At 40.2% G+C, this 17905-nt stretch overlaps 1 protein-coding gene across 1 annotated transcript in view; it reads right to left on the bottom strand.

Moving 5' to 3' along the window:
* The window catches only part of LOC141462387 (potassium voltage-gated channel subfamily KQT member 1-like), a 538103-nt gene extending 521370 nt beyond the window's left edge, over positions 1-16733 (bottom strand). The window contains exon 1 of the mRNA XM_074148301.1: positions 16163-16733. Coding sequence (XP_074004402.1) covers positions 16163-16545 — 383 coding nt within the window. The 5' untranslated portion in view covers positions 16546-16733. The remainder of the gene's footprint in view (positions 1-16162) is intronic.
* Positions 16734-17905: the final 1172 nt, after the last annotated feature.

The raw sequence follows: 17905 nt of genomic DNA, 5'->3' as shown, positions 1-17905 counted from the left end.
TGTAAACATAGATAAGGTCTCCCCTCAGCCTTCTCTTCTCCAGGCTAAAGAGTCCCAGCTTTTGAGTGATTCCTCATAAGGGAGATGCTCTAATCCCTTAATCATCTTAGTTGCCCTATGTTGGACTCTCTCCAGTAGTTCCCTGTCTCTCTTGAACTGGGGAGCCCAGAACTGGACGCAGTATTCCAGTTGTGGCCTCACCAGTGCAGAGTAGAGGGGGAGAATGACCTACCTCCACCTACTGGCCACACTCTTCCCTGCACAGCCCAAGATCCCATTGGCCCTCTTGGCAACAAGGGCACATTGCTGGCTCATTGTCATTTTGCTGTCTACCAGGACTCCCAGATCCTTCTCCTCAGTAGTGCTTTCCAGAAGATCCACCCCTAACCTATATTGGTGCCTGGGGTTCTTCCTCCCCAGGTGCAGGACTGTACACTTGCCCTTGTTGAACCAAGTATGGTTCAACAGTGAGTATATGCAACCCCTTCTAATAAACAAAAATAGAAATCACCATGCACACTGGAGAGAAAAGCCCTACAAATAAAAAGGTTAGCAAAATTACATAGCAATCTTTTGAAAGCTTTTATAACAATACTGTTTGTTTAGCTACCGCCAGATTCACGTATTTCTAAAGTAGGTTGTAGCCCACAGCAGGAATGTGTTTCCCTTCACACACAGAACCTGACTAAATGGCTGTCACACATCTACCTCTTTAGCAGAATTAGGGGACGTATTACCAGTAGATCACCCAGACTGCTAAAGATCATTTTGCTTCCTGATGTATTAGTGTCCCGGTTTGAGGTAAAACAGAACTAATTTTCTGTTCAGTAATTTTTCCTTTTTAGCTGGGCCTCTTCTAACTAACTAAACTCTGAAATTAACGGCATATTGTTCAGAAACTGCTCAGTCTCACAGTGATAAGACCTGATTATACCAAGGAATGGTGAGCAGAGAGGCCCTTGCTTATACTTATTGCTATAACAACCAAGGTCAGGTAAATTTGTTATTTGCCCCATTGGAGGGTCGGAAGCGGAAAAACGTAGAGGGGTCACACCTGTAGGGAGGAGCGGACAGGAGAGGTGACCCAAACCTGACCAACAGGGCATTCCATCCCATCTGCCCCATGCTCAGTATAAAAGCTGAGGGATCAAAGGGTCATCTCTCTTCCTTCAGTGGCCGACATCTGAGGAGGACCCTGTCTGTTCGTCTGCCTTTGATCCCGATCCAAGCAATCCTGCCTCCAGATCCGGAATCCAGCTCCTGTCCATCACCGAGTCCAGCCTGGGACTTTCCCCTGTGCCTGCTGGTGACATGATCATCACCCTGGGAGCTTGATACAGTTTTGTATATACTGTATACTTTTTTTTTTCCCCCTTTTTTTCCTTTTTTTTATTATTATTTCATTATTTATTAATATTTTCATTAGTTTATTTTTTTCTAAACTCATAAATCTCTTTTATCTCTTCCCCTCCTCTCTTTTCCTTAGGGGAGGGGAGGGGCCATCTGTCGCTCTGATTGGTTAATCTGGTCAAAACCACGACAATCAGTGAGAGAAAGCACAAATCCAATGATCTGACCCAGTTTTGCCAGTACTGAATGACTGCTAGCGTGTGACTATTCATTCAAAAAAAAGAATATTTTGAGGAGTGCAAGACAGACAAGTATGTTATAAATCAAGCCTGACTCGGGATTCTTAAGAAATTAAGAGTGGGGTTCAGAATCAAGAAAGCAGCTGGGGACTGTTCAGATCTCAGTTCGCTCATTATGATGAGAAAAAAGGCAAAAAGGAAAATAAGAAATACACCAGCTTTAATCTTTGTAACCTGACAGAAACGCTGTGCAATTTTGTCAAATGTTAAACAACGCAGCGTTTCTGCTCTCAAGTTTCTCTTTACACCTAGCATCTCCCTCCACATCTGCTGCTACCTGCCTGCGGCCGCATCCTGCTCTCTCTTCCCTACCGCCGCCTGACCAGCACGTCTTGGACTCTATTGTCCCTGTGCTATCCCCCAGAACCATACAAAAATAATCCCTAATTGTGTGGAAATTAAGAGCTTCAGCAACAGTGCCATTTTTGCAGCTGTGCTCCATAATCCTTTGTGGGTGGAACCAACCACTTTGTGTTGACAAAAAACTACATTTTACTGTCCATTACATTTCAAGTATCACTGGGAAACACTGTACAAGACTATCTACGTCTCATTCTTTGCATGAATAACATGAAAAAAAATGTTCAACAAGCATATACAGCATTAATTATTGTATGGAAGATCCAGAATAGAGAAACAAATAGTTTTTTCTAGTGTGTATAATCTCAGTAAAAAGCTCTACCTTTCCAATACTATGTTTCAGCTGAAAGCCGTGAATAAATCAGACTCTCAGTTCTACTGCTCAGGTGTGCACTTAACATGATAAGTGTCTTATCAGCTTCCTCCTAGCTCTGTGACAGTCTTACACCATGTAGTTTTGAGTCCCAGAAAACAGGTTCTTCTGAGTGCAAGAAGCGTATCAAACCAAGGCCTTCCCAATACTAAGTGCTCCTTTTTGATCTCAACTCCCCAAATTGCTGGAAACCTTCCCCAATAGAGATGCTTTACATTTCAAACACATCTGTTATTCCTTTTTTCCAAGCAATCCTAAAGAGAGGACCTAGATCTGAGACGCTCCGATAATCTTGCTGTACTGTCCATGGATTGCTGCAGCCTGTCATCTCCATGAAGACAGAAAGGCCTGCTGAAGCGAGTGGGAATGGCAATTATCTAATTACTACTCCTCACAACCAACATGGAGTAGATCTTCCCATTCTTTACTTGAAGCGTTTAGACATTGAACTTGAAACAGATAAGGGATAGTTTCCGGTATTATCAACCAGAGTCAGATTGACTGAAGATCGGCAAAGTAACAGAGGCATTGCATTTTAAGGTAGGTATAAAAACGTATTTCACTGAATTTTTAGAGTTGGAAGGGACCATAAAGATCATCTAGTCCAACTCCTCTGCTGAAGAAGGATTGCCCAGAGCATGTCAGAGCATGTTACTCAGGACTGCATCCAGGCGGGTCTTGAAAATCTCCAAAGAAGGGGACTCCACACCCTCCCTGGGCAGCCTGTTCCTTGTTTCATGTATACAAAACCCAAAATGATGCCGTTCCAGGCAGTGATCTTACAGTATATAATTTCCCTTTCACTTAACACAGGTTCATGGGTGGACACAACCTCAGTGTGAAGAAGCTAGGACTGCTCTCCCCTCTCACTTGATAGGTGTTTCATGGTGTTGTGGACGGAGTGATTAACTTCACTAGTTAGAGTGAAGTAGTGACATATTTATTAAGGTGAAACAGTGATTTAACAAAATCGGTAGTAAGTGCGATAAAACCGGTAGTAAGTGCGATAAAACCGGTAGTAAGTGCGATAGTGTTTTACGAGGTTCGATGTCAAAGTACACTCTATTATTTACTGCATAGAGGACAGGGTCAAACAAGCTGCCAGGGAGACCCTCCCGTTGAGTCACGAGGTTCAGAAAGGACCCCCTTACTTTCTAAACTCCTTCTCAGAGAGGAGTCTGGGCGAGGCTGGATCCAATCCTAGTCCCAAACTTGGTCAACGGTTTATGTCTAAAGGATTAAATGTGCGCAATCAATCCTTGACATTACTTAGCTAAGATTTCAAAGTTTAGCATGCCATTAGTCACTAACCAAGAATCTGTTGTGGCAAGGAATCTCTCAACCTCGAGGAGTAGAACCTTAAGCGAGAGTCCTCACAAAAGGGGAGATCCTGGCTTGCAGCCCGCTGCCATACAGGAGAGCTCCAAGGGCTCTTGGGCTGTCCACTATTTATATAGTAAGATAATTGACCTATAGTCATATTCTCATGGGAACAAAATTTCTAGGTCCCCACTCCAGACAGTGTTTTGTCTGTGTTGCCAGCCATCCCCCAAAGTCCAGGTGCAAGTTATCACAACTGATATTGTGATGGCCATGGTGGCCAAGGCCCAAGCAGGAGCCGGGGAGGAGAGGGGAGAGGGGGTGGAAACAAAACAGGGAGAGCACACCACCACACATGGAGAAGGAAGCAGAAAGGGCTGAAGCTCAGACCCTTGAGGAGCTATTCAGGCCCCGTGGTTTACACAGCAGAGACAGGTTTTAGCCATTGCTGGGGATGTCCCTGCCATAGCATTGGAGCTGTTTATACTCTCAGCGCACATCACAGTCTGTTGGAAAGAAGCCACGCGGTTGAGACGGGTGAGCAAGCGGTGTCTGTGTTATGGCAAAAGTGCTGGAGACAAGTAGCGGAAACGAAGGTCAAGTCCTCCCTGCCCCTCAAGTAAATCCATTCCCATAGAAACAAATAATCCTTTTGCACCTTCTTCTCTAATACAGTGGAACAGTATTTCCTCCTCCCTCTGATTTCTTTAAACCAGCAGTCAGCACCTACTGCCTTCATATTTTTTTAAGGTTACTATCTCTGTCACTGAGCCATGCGCCAGAATGCAGGTTATTTTTGAGAAGTCTAACCATGAAGATAAATGGCTTAATTAATTGCCAACTGATCTGTAGAATTCGACAAGCTACAGCTCTGTTGCCTCTTAGACAATCAGGAAACCTCCTTGTGGATTGCTCCTAACAGCCTTGGGGATGCTAAACATAGCTCTAACCAATGACCTTTTAAAACATACTGGAGAAAAAAAACCTTGGGTGAGCGCCAAATCCCCTGTAAAGAGCAGGACAATAGTTGAGTATGTGGTACCACATACAAACCTTTAGCAAGACTTACCACTAAATACCACCGGTTTGTCTTTAAGTCTCACTTCACGTTTTGGTTTGAGAAACAAGCTGCTCCTCAAAATGCAGTGGCAAAGTCTAACAGTGTTAACTTGTCAACAAGTGACTACCAACCAGAACCTGGGTCTCCCTAAATATTTCTGATTAGATTTCTGGGATACTTACAGGAAGGATAAGTGGATGGGTGCGAGTTTAATATTGTTGGCTTGGGGTGAAAGCACTTCAAGCTTGTCATGTGGCAGTTTCCCTCTGCCCACCAGCTACTAGTTTGGCTCTCTCTTGTTCCCTGCTATTCTTACTCTCTCCTCCAATGGGCGGTTCTCTATGCTGCAAGGGGGTGAAAACAGCTTATGATTGTTTGTTTGTTGCAAGTAGTTATTTACATCAACAGAGAACAGTCTCAGTTGTTGGCGGTTGTTCAGTTCCTAAAGGGAAGGAGCTGATAAGGGCAGAAATAATTACCAACAAGTAGAGTCGGTCTACTCTTTCCTATTTCAAAATAACCGAGGCGCTGCTTTCTGGTATTTTGTAGTCCTCTGAGCCTTTCTGTGATTCCCAAGGATGTAAAGCCATAGTCTGAGCTATTACTTCAGCAAAATACTGTTTTCTTTTTCTACCATATAGCTGCTAAAAATAGAGAAGTATTTCCTCTCAGAACACCTGGCTTGCTTTTCCTTCAATTTTTTTACTTTTCTGAAGACGATAATTTACCCTCAATCACCTATTTGCAGACTTTTCCTCGCTCTCTCTTTGAAAAGGAAAAAGAAAATAAAAGGTTTTATTTACTAGAGCAAAGGGCATTATCTCAGAATTTCTCATTTGGTTTTGGATTCTCACTTAACACAGTTCACACGAACAGAAGATGGAGGTGCTATGCTTTCCCAAGTGAAGTCTTGCTAATATACACTGAACTTTTGTGTTTCCCGATTTCTCCTAAATTCCTTAAGCCTCATGCATATAACAAAATACAACTGCTTTTTCATCAGTGTTTTTAAACTATCATCCTGAAATCTGTTGTTTCATGCATTAACAAATTTAAATAGGCAGTACTGGTGCATTGGACAGTTGCTCAACCGGGGTTAGAGATTACAAATGAGTGATTCTCTGTGTCCTGATTTTCCTAAACATTGCTTCATTTGGAGAGTAGATAGCACAACTGTAAACATGTTTCTGTTGTTATTGTAGCCAGAACAAATTCTGCTTAAGAGACTAATTGGCTATGAGCATGCTCTACTGAAGCCTACAAACACTTGGAACTAGTAGGTTAACTACAACACCGAGAGCAAAATGGTGTCAAGTACTTTATCAAGGGTGAACTCTTTCAAGGTTGTGCTATAACAATCTCATTTTCCATGGAAGACAAGCCTAAAGAAAGCTCTTAAAGGATAATTATTAATCATTCCTCCTTTTAAGTTTTGCATCAAATAATGCCATTTCTAGCAAAGACTATCTGTGCAAAGACTATCTTTTTTTGTGTGTTTATCTACTGCAGATAAGTGTACTTGAAGTGTTGATAAATGAGATGCTTGTGGGAATGTTATCTCTTGAACAACAAAAAAGGGATGGGTGAGGAGGGGACAAACTTATAAACTGGTAGACAGAGATATACTCCTTGGCAACCAAATACAAAATAGTAGCTTTGTGGCCTTTTGGGCTTGCCAAACTTAACTGTCTCTGCAAAGTTGTGTTTAGAGAAGAAAACATTTTTAGAAAAATGTGAGCTCTGTAGTAGAAGAAAAACAACAAAAATTATTACAGATGAGCTATTGAAACCTGTGCTCTGCAGTATTTAAATGCCTTGATCATGGGTCACTGGTGTTTTTAACACAACCAGACATGTCTTTCCCCTGCTGTGCTCCTTCATCAAAACTGAGCTTCTATGACTTACTTCACTATATGAAAGCCCTTCAGCTAGGTAATCACAAACGGTTTATATAAATCCCCAGTTTAAATTATATCCAAAACATATTTTTAAAAAATTTCTTACATATCTTCTTTATCCTATCTACTGTTTGCTCCAGCAACACGTGAAGCCAAGATGTTCTGCTCTACTAGGGGTTAAATAACAAGAAAAAGAGATTGGTTTGAGGCTAAATCCATGTGCAATTACACCCATTGGAGCTTCAGCTTTTTTCTTGATGATAGACTACAGAGCTGTCTAACAGAGACTGATAGTTTTAAGACAGCCTGTTGGTACAGAGAATAAATGAGTTTAACCAACAGAAAGTTCTTTGAGGGGCTCCAAAGGCATGAGCTGCTTTTTATTTTAAGTGGTTATTTTGTGGCAGGAAAATTAAGGAAAGCATTTCCATTTTTTCATGCTATAAAAAGTGCAAGATACTCTCATTCCTGAGTTCATGAATTTCTTCTAAATGGGATTATACTGTCTTATGTTGAATAGCCATGTGTGTCTATGAAACATTCCTGCTAGTCTGAATAAAACCTCATGCCTGGTGCTTACATATTTTTGTTATTCAAAGGAGTTTCTGACTAAGTCATGAAGAGAAGGTTGTCCATGTGCCTTTGTAGGCAAGTTTTGATGTCCTTCAGTTCTCTCATAGATCTATTTCCAGGTTTCTGAGGCTTTATGTGCTTATATATATGCAACCATACACAAATTAAAGTTGGTTGGAAATTCTGGTAAAGGAACGATTTTTCTGCTGAAAATACCAGTATGTTAAAATTAGAAAGGAGTCTGGGAATGTGTTCGTTTCAGCAGAACTGGAGAAGGAGACCAGACAGGTTTTAATGGAAGCTTGCCTAGCTTTGGACTCTGTTGAGAGGCAGCCTGCCTGGCAGGCAGTTTGGGCATATCTAACTTTCTGTGTTGCCTCAGAATAAAATATTTTCAGGGATTTAAGGCCCTCAACCAAAGGAAAATTCCACCTATAACATGGGTATACTGAGGATATCTGTTTTCAGCTTTTTCTTCAGCTCATTCTAGGTTGCATCCAGAAATGCCTTACAGCCCAATTGCATGTAACATGAAGTTGTCCAGCTGGCTCCAATCAGAAGTAACTAACTAATATTTCGACAACACTAGAAAATTTAAAAAGTAATTTTCAAATGTACTCTACTATTCTATATTTTTCTTGAGACCTTTCACCTGCATATGTATAAATTATCACAAACCAGTTTCAATCAATAGCTAATGCCAGTGCCATTCAAATCAAAGCATAAGCCACACATCATACTACAAGATCTCCCACTTCAAACCAACTTTCTGAATCAACTGCCCAAAGATGTGTTATTTTAAAATATCCACAACTCTTATCAGTAATGAGCACTTCACATTTTCAAAGCATTTAACAGCCTAACATATTTGCTGCTCTTTAAAGAGCACTAAGATTTGGGTTTTGCCTTTTTTCCAACTTTAGCTGGCAGTAGTCCAGAACTGACAAATTACATTCATGCGTCCATGACAATCACCAGAAGCGCTGACCTTACAGAAACCTTTTCCACTGCCCGGCCATTCCTAGGATTTAAGTCCCCTGATTCAACTGGGTACCTGTATCGTCCACTAATGTCTGTGCTGCTGTGTTTTGTCTTTTCTGCTTTTATCTCCATATGTCTTGTTACCAGAATGCCCGAATGTCCTCTCCTTCCCTGGGCACAGGAATCAAGCTTCCATTTTGATTCTGTATCACTAAGACTTTCTAGAAGTGACCTAATCAGTTCTTTAAACATTGACAGAAACAGTTCATCATCACGACTTCACCATCAGTGTTCATGAGTCTGATACATTTATCATCAACCTTCACCCTGAAACAAAAAATATCAGTAGGTTTCGGCATGCCATCTATGACACATTTCCCCAGGGACAGAAAATTACTACCACCATTTACAAAGTAACACCAAACTCTTTGTAGTGCTTACATTAATTCATGTTTCTTAGATTCAGTACCAAAACCAGGAAATAATAAATGCATATAATGATGCTGTGCAAATACATCCAGAAATATGTTAACGCCAGCTTAGTTATCATGAAGACATCTGAAACATTTTTCTTCTTGAATTTGATACCATTGGGAGTCCACAAATTAATGAGCAATTGTAATGTTAACATCAAGGAATAGCTTTTTATTTTGCTGGTTTCTGTAAGAACAGAGGGTTTTTCCACAAAGTGTAACCAAATTCCACCAATAGCAGCATATCAACGCCACACTACAGTATTTGTTTTCACTATAGAAACAAATGGTTTCACTATAGAAACAACATTAGCCTGTGGGGACATTAATGCATATTCATTGCACAGTCTATTATAAAATTGAGCTCCTAGAATAAGATGGATTGAATTTCTTACATAAAGGATGGAAAAAGTCATCAATAATCTCAAAAAAATGAAAATAAAACTTACGTAGCCTGTGGCTTTGGGCCCTGTGGTTAGGTTATTCTGTGCCTAAAGCAAAGTTCTTCCTTAGGAACTTTCGTAACATCTCTATCCTGAAAAGACTCTTTGGTGCCAAACAATCTAATTGAGCTCAAAGTGAGGTGTGTTCATCTTTGGGGTTATTAATTTCTCTTTCCTCTGTCCAAATGCTTATTTTAGCAAAACACGAAGAAACTTAATATCTCTGACATGTCTCATCCTCTGTCAATATTAGTTGAAACTTGCCAATTGGCTGAAAAGTTTTTGGTAAGGCACTTTCAGACAGACGCACTCAGACAGTGTGGTTGCATAAACCTCATTTCCTTAGGAAAAGAGGCTAAAAAATTAATAACGGTCCCCATGTATTTTTAGAACAGCCCAATCTTGGGAGTTTACCGAATCCTAAAGATAATTCTGTTTAATATTAGTGCACCTCCATTAGCAACTTAAGCTGTTCCATCATATCATCCAGTTGAACACGCAACCCTAAGCAGCGAGAAGGACATTCCACTTTAATAAAACTAATAGCTCTTTAATTTCTTCCCTTTAATATTGCTCATCTTTTGGTACCTGAATTTCATTGTCATAAACAATACATCAATTTAGTACCTCTCTGTACCTCGGATATAGATGAAAAGTAACTACTGTAGCCCTAAATTGCAAAACTTGTCAGTTGAATTTCTGTATAAAATGTCCAAATAAGTAACTGTTATGCTGGCAAGAAACACCCTGAATCCAATAAAAACAATAAAAAAGCAGCTCTAACTTACCCTTAGGAAAGCACATCATGTCCAGACCTAAGCTGTGACATCCAGGTCAAAACCAGAATCTTGAAAGCAGTCATATGCTTATAACTACTCTGAACTTTAGTTGCTGCTCGTGTTGGTTATATTACAATCACATCATTGGAAAAAGCAAAATATCTGCTTGCATTCTAGAGATAATTGTGGGAAGGACAGAAATGGGAATTTGATGATCCCTTTGAGATAAACAGTTATAAATAATGGGCTATAGGCTCCATTTACAGATAAAAACAGAAGCAGGAGAACACTATGCTAACTTACTTGCTATGTATATATCTAGTTTCACCGAGAACTGCTACACTTGAAGAACCAAAAGATATGCAGGCAAGTGCCCCACAGTCATTAAAAGGGACCGCTAGACCCTTACATTTTTGCCTTTTAATGTCCTTTACATCATCAGCAGCTGTATGTCAAACAAAAATGGAATATCAGCCAGAATGGTGGCTCTTGATTTGTTCAATCGCATTAACAGAACACGACACACCACACGACCTTCTTACATGAAGTTGAGGAAAGTAAAAAAAAATTGAGAAAGCGAAGTCTGCAGAGGAACAATAAGAGAAAATTGCCATTTTTAATTTGTCCCAATAATCTGAACTCTCTTCATTTTGTATTACTCATGGTGACACAGACTTCAGCATATAGAATCTTTCCTAAAGGATAAAACCCTTAGCTGGCCATCCCCCATTTTACAAACATGTTCTTTATCTTCTGTACTTTCCTCCCAAAGTTATAAGTTAGTGACATTAATGATGTAGCTCATATTTTTGTAAGGTTCACGTGCTTGCAAATTACTCAACAGTAATTCCTACGATAGGTGTTTTCAACAAGCTGCCAGGAAGACGTATGTGTGTGTGCCTCTCTATGAAGAAGCTGTGGGAGTCAGTCTGAAGCAGGAGGGAGGTAACAAAGCAAACTTAGGGCATGGTTTCATAGGCAACTGAGCCAACACCACAGTTCTCTGGTGGCAAAAAGGAGAGCTCTCCCTCATCCCATTCCAGTCTTGGCCAACTGATTAGTACTGGTTCCAGTTTTTGATACCATACTCCTTCAGGTATCAAAAGCTACTCTCTTTCTTGCTGGGCTAGATTTCTAAGTGAGTTGACTTAGCTTAGGAGGGCTACGGCGAGCCAGAAGCAGCACACATTATGCAGGAGAAACATGGGGCCAGGAGAGAAAACGGGAAGGTGAGAGAGGCAACCTTCCCCTTTTGGTACCGGTAATCTATTATGCCAGCTCTTGTGAAACCACTCTCTGAGGACGACATTCTCTTCATCTTTCCCATGCAGTCAGCAGAGACAGACAGCATCCTCCAGGAAGGATTCAGAGCATTATTCTCTCCGAGTCACCATTTGGAGGAGTTGTTTCCCCATAAATTATAAGGGAGCCTGGAGAGCAGACTTTGTTGCTAGGCAAACTCTGCATTTGTGAAATGTTTTGCAGTCAAACCAGGTGGTCTGCAGTACTTGCCAGATTATTTGTAGTGTTACTTTGCAATTATTCCATACAATTTTATATTAAATTTAACAGGTGATTATGATCCACTATGAGCACTAAGAGAACAACAGTAGACAGTGCTTCAAGATGCTGAATGTGTATTACTAACCTGACAGATGACCATCCACTTTTTCCTGCTGGGCTAGGTTTCTGCTGGCTTAATAAGTTGAACTGGCTCAGCAATTCAAGGATATCCAAGGACAACTAGAGCTGGCAGGAGCAAGCTAAATGGATAAGGTGGATAAGGGGAGCAGAACTGGAGGTGGTCTGTTAGTAATGGCCTGTTAGATCAGCTCACCCCATCCCACAGGAAGTTATGGAATATAAAGATTGGTCTAACTTTTAAATGAGAACAAGCCCTAACACTCGTTCAACAAATGGCCAAGCCAGCACAAAGTAACCTGGAACAGCTGCAAGTTCTCACTTAAGCTTTCACAGTGTTACACGACAAGAAAGTGGCAGGTCTGAGAACACAGTCTAAGAGTCCCTCTCATGGGCCTCCCTCTTGCCTTAGACTTGCCTCCCTTTTCAACCAGCCTGTGGTTTCTCTAATGACTGCCAGCAAGCCTTCCAGCTGTGCTAACTCCAGCAGCGATGTTGACATCCGTTTGCTAAGAACTGGACTGAAACCAACAGCTCCTTTTGTATCTCCCCACAGTCATTACTTCTTCTTCACTATTGACTTGGATGAGATTCAAAGCAGTTGCCTATGGGTGAAAGGTTCCTTCGCCCATCATGAATTCCACGCTCCCTCTTTCCCCTAGCTTCCATCTGTCATCTCCTATCCCTTCCTCCTCCCAGTGTCTCTCTCTGAGCTTCTTGACCATTTTCAGCTGTCCCGCAGTTCCAGCTCCTTGTGCCTATCCAGCCTTCTGATCTCCAGAAGCTGCCAGTCCTTGTTTCCTTGCCCTTCCTGCTTAAGGCTGCTTCTCTTTGTTCTTGAGCTAGCCTGCTCTTGTATCACCTTTTCTCCAGTTTCGGCACCAGTCTCAATTTCTACGACAATCCAGTCTAGCCTTCTGTCTCTTGGTCCCAGGTTCTCTTCTGTCCCTGTTCCGCCAGACTCAGTGTGGCCATTTGTTCTCCTTCTTAGTTCAAGTGCTGCCCACCCAGGTTCCCTATAAGCTTCAGGCTTTTAAATAAAAAAAAAAATAAATAAAAAATCAGCTACCCAGCCAAGAGCAGCTGAAAAGACAAAAATTGGAAGTGTCTGGATGTTCCAGAGAAGTGGAAAAGATAGGACAAGGAGGCTGGAGTGTAGCAAGTAAAAAAAAAAAAAAAACAAAACAGGGTGTACTTGAGAGGAGAATGTACTATGGATCCACCTTGCTTGCTGAAATATATGGCCAGTTAGCTTCAGGGCAAATTTATGCAAACTCAGTTGTTTTCTCCCCGGGACCTGAGCCGGTGGAGCTGTGCAGCCACAGGGCTCCACTGCCTTGTAGACACAGCCTTAGGCTGACACAAGGTGGCCTCTATCATCCTCACTCAGAACAAATTAACGTATGACAGCAAGCAACTACCTATTCTCCCTGAACACAAGTGAAACCATACTGTTCTATTATCAGTCACCACTTACATGTGCAAGTACACATGGGTGCACTCCCATAACTAAGAAGTTATCCTCTTGTTTCAATAGGCTTGTGTTGCACCTTCCTACTGCTTCTGTGCCTCTACAAACAGGGCAGAAAAGCTGGACCATCTCCACCCTTTGCCTATGACCAAGGTGGCCTGCTGAGACTTGGCAGCGTTAGCATTCCCCACCACATTCTAGCGTTTTGAGCACATACGTTGGACTCCGGTTTTGATTTATGATCATTGCTACCTGGTGTCTAAGTGGGGGTCAATAATCTTATTATCAGGAAAACTCTCTGGCTTTACATCTCTCCACTCTGTTCACATGTATGTGAACACAATATTTTATCCAAAAGAACACAGTATTCTAGACAATAATTGAGCCATCTTAGTTGTAATTAAATCTATATATGTTTCAGAAATATAAACTCATCACACAAATAAGGTTCCACTTGCAATCAAATGATTTAAATGTGTGGATTTGCCAAGTAACTTCATTACCATACATAACTCATCACCAATACATAATTGTACTTTTCATTCAAAAGAAAATATTTGGGTTATACCCAAATATCTTGACATGCAGATGTGATTTAAGCAAGTGCCTGGCTGAGTTTAGAAATCAAATTCAGATCAGGCACACACATCTTTTTCTGGACTGAGGACCATATGGCAAACAGCTGGACTCTAACATATATTGATATCAAATACCTTGAGCTCTTACATAGCCAGAAGAAGTGGTTGGTTAGGATCGATGTATCGCTATTGCATGTCACAGCTATTTCTCGAGCCATCACCTCTTTCTGTCTTGTCCTCTAGCCTGTTCTTGAGGATTTCAGGAATTAAGTATTTCACAGTACTTCCCGTGAAGCTGGAAATTACCTAAGTGAGAAGGTTTCCAGGACTGTGAAGGAGAATTCTCAAGTAAACCCACTCACCTCTTCAAATGTTTTGTTTTGAAACCACAATTTTAGCCTGGAATAAATTCAGTAAAATAACACAAATTCCAATTGGAATTGGGCAAAAATAACTCCCGTTTCTAACATATATTATGAGGTTCCTTAAGAAGCATGCATAACAAATGTTACACAAGATGAGATTATTTTGGTAATTTCAGAATGCAAGAGAAGGTCACCTCCTGGAGCACTTGCTGTTCCCTCGCCTTGCCTGTTAGGTTCTTTCTAGCAGAACTGGCTCCAGATCAGAAAAATCCAGTCCCTCTTGGATAGAAACTTCCCACAAGTTTGTACATGAGTTATGTGGCCTTTGTGGCAAATGAAGGACAAAAGGACAATGAAGGGATGCTGCACATCCAGCTCCTTCAAGCTATACAAATATCAGCTACATACTTGGAAGACTGGATTTGTTATGAAAATCGTCATCATCAGATCAACTCTACATAAATTACCCCAAAACCACAGATATAACATGGGAAACTTTTTTTTTTTAAATAAACTACAGATTGTTCTCATTTAAAAATCAATTGTATTTTAAGTTAGCATTTTATTGATTTAACAATGTTTAATGATATTTAATGTTCTTTCTAAAACATAAACTTGTTATATGAATGAACACACCATGTTGTTATTGGAATAATTATTAGGACAAATATACTTAAGGCAAGAGCTGGCCAAAAACTATGTTTAAAAAGTTTCCTTTCAAGCAATTTCAAAGAGAAAAAAGCTTTTAAGAGAGGTCAATTTACATTTTCTCTCGTTTATATTAGGAATCCTCATACTGTTAAAAAAAGAAGAGTTTCCTATTAGTAATACCAATATTTTCTCCAACTTTCTAGGGGGAGGGGGGTGTGTGGATTTCTTTATTATTATTTTAATATATATTGCAGAATATAAGCGCATATTAAAGATCAGCCTTCAGATAAAAGCAACACAGATGATGAAACAAATGCATTTTAGCAAGATTAATAAGTCCTAACCTCAAATAGGCTTAAATCATAACTATTCACATATTTAAATCTACACAAATTACATCTGTTTAAGCCTTTGGAATTATTATGTACTATAAGCATAGCCCTTGAAAGAGGCCTTATCCTTTCACTTGGCAAAATTTCATGAACCAAAAAATCCTTTTAAAAAACCCATATATGATTTTGAGGGGTGAAAGGAAGCAAGTATTAATAAGACCATCTATTTTATGCCAAATAGAAGCATTATGATTTGTTCTTATAATTACCATATATTTCTCTGGGCAGTTCCTGACTGCAGTAACTGATAATGGGTTTTCCAAAATGCAGTCAGGCCATAGAAAAGTTCAGCTGAGACAAACAGAATAATTTCAACACTCTGCATTTCTTTAGGACATAAGCTAATTTGATAATAAAAGCAAGGACTTTTGGCTCAGTTTGCATTCACTACAGCCAGTAAAACTTCCTCTTGCCTCAGTCAGAGCACAATTGGAGCCTTTCTACAGCTAAGATGACAAATTATCATCCTGTTAAGAGCATTCAAAATAGTAATTGAGGTCCTGCTAAACTTGATAGATACCATAAACAGCTAAAAGAAGAGTAACAGCTGTATTAATGTATTAACCACTGTTTTAGAAGAGTAAATGGAAATCTTAATTTCCTCCTTGCACGTACTATATGCACAGTATAATGAAAACCTTTTTGCTAAATTTGTACTCATTACGTGTTCACAACTGTAAATTAATTCAAATTAGTAATGTTACCATTAAACATTTGTCCAACAAATTAACTGGTTTGGCACTTCAGCATGAGCAAAATGGGACTTATAAAAACGTGACTTGTCTGATAAAAGATAAGCCTTTCACATCTCATGTTAAAAACCGCAGTGTCTGAGGCTAAAACAATGTGAAGGAGCTAAGGCAGCAATAAAAAAATGCCATGAGCATATAGGAAGTCCCCTCAGAAATATCAAATATACAGTGTACTTCCTTGAAGACAAATATCAAGTGAAGAATAAAAAAGCCCTCTTCTGGAAATGTTAATGGATATAGCAGCTGATCCTTTGAGAAACCAGCTTTTCCATTGCTTTCAGTGGGATTAGCCATGCAACAGGTTCTCAGCCTGAGAGCTCAAGTACTATGATTTCTGGTTGATTAAATGGACAGTTTCACATTTTTCTTACACCAAAGATTAAGTGAAAATGTAGGTACTTACACAGTAAAATGATAGATAAAACACTTCCATCCACTGGGCCTCTCCAGGAAGTTGTAGACATCTCCCTGCGTACTAGTTTTAGTTAAATAACGGCTCTGGAAACACTTTGTTGTACAGGCCCTGCGGACTTCACTTTCTGTCAAGGCTGCAGCCTTTGTGCCTTCCTCAGAGTTGCGGGGAATCCCAGATCCATTATTCACTGGGGTATCGGGATCCAGCGCCACGGAAGAATACTGCATATTGCTTAAATCCCCCCTCACTTCCAGCAACGCCGCAGATTTCCTGTTTCCACGCAGACTGTTAAGCTGGGAAGTGGAGCCTTGAACCTGTCCACAGAGGTTATACATCGGGTGCCCAACAGTTTCCCCACTATCGCAGGACATTTTGTAACAATGCACAGGTATTAGTAACCCTGATCAATATTTAAAATTATAAAGAAGGTATTGTATGTCCTCCCTGCCCGGGGTGTTCTCCAGCAGCTGATAGGATGACTTTCTGCTGTTATCACGGAGCTTCTCTGTGACACGAGTGTGAGCTGTCAGCCTGTCACCTGCTGTCACTCACAGCCTCTGAAATTAAATCAGAAAAACATATTAGACAACAACACATGCTAGACATCAAAAATAACAGAAGGATGGAAAAGGAAAGAGGCTAAGAATTCCAGAAGAATAAAGAAAGTTAAGATTCAAAGGAAGCTTAAAACTATTTGAATAGTGCAACACTAATACAGCAGCAGAGCTCTCTTGAGAGCTGATCCTATGATATTATTTTAAGCTGAGCAGTTTTTGAAGTTTCCTGATACGAGATGGAACTGTGAAAGTTTTCTGCAATTTATAAACTTGCTGTTGCCTAAAACACACTAGATTGAGGTTTTGAACTTCAACACCTACACCTCAAGAGATCTTATCTAGAGTTACAGAAAGATTTTAAGACTTGAATAAATTATTCCAGTGACCTCATGGGATCTGATCTTGCAGTCCACAGAACTCAGGAATGATCTTTTTCAAGTGCAAAAAGGAGAATGCCATTAATGATAACTGTCACTGGGAGGTTAACATCGTTACAAGGGAAAAAATCAAAAACTTCTGGCCTGATTCTTGATTTTTTTCAAGCCATTTAACGTTTGCTGCTAACTTTGCTACTCTCGAGCAAGTACCTAGAGAAAATAGAATAGAAAATAAGTCTCTTATAGATCAATATATATTTCACGGGGCAGACTTAAATTGCTGCTAACATACAGATACTTCGCAGCAATAATGATCATTTTGTGACACTGAAAGCAGCTGGCTTTCTGAAGTGTCATTTTTTGTACTGCCTCATTTCTTACACACTACCATGAAAAGCTTCCTAATTTAAAATGCTCAGCTAAAATGAAAACATCAAAGCACTATGAAAATATTATAATATTAAAAGCATCATGAGAGGTGGCTTCCACTTCAAAGTACTGCCAACGTTAATGTCAAAATTATGTCTGTAATGTCATGCTGTAACGTACCGTGTTATCTTCAATATAAACTCCACATGCCTAAGAGTTGCAGCTGACTGCTTCTCTGTCAGAAGACTCACACCCACATTTTGAGTTACTTTAGTCTCAGCAGAATAATTTAGAGAGAGACAATTTCAGCCTTCACCCTCTCTTGTTAAATAAAGCTTACTTTTTGTTGTTGCTTAAAGATCCTCCTGTGTAGTGGATGAACTCCCACTCTAGTACATTCCCACAGAGCCCTCTAAGTTATTCCACAA

This window comes from Numenius arquata, chromosome 1 (assembly GCF_964106895.1).
Source record: "Numenius arquata chromosome 1, bNumArq3.hap1.1, whole genome shotgun sequence".
NCBI lineage: Eukaryota > Metazoa > Chordata > Aves > Charadriiformes > Scolopacidae > Numenius > Numenius arquata.
Note: the sequence above shows the minus strand (reverse complement) of the source record. Positions and strands in the feature narration are given on the sequence as shown.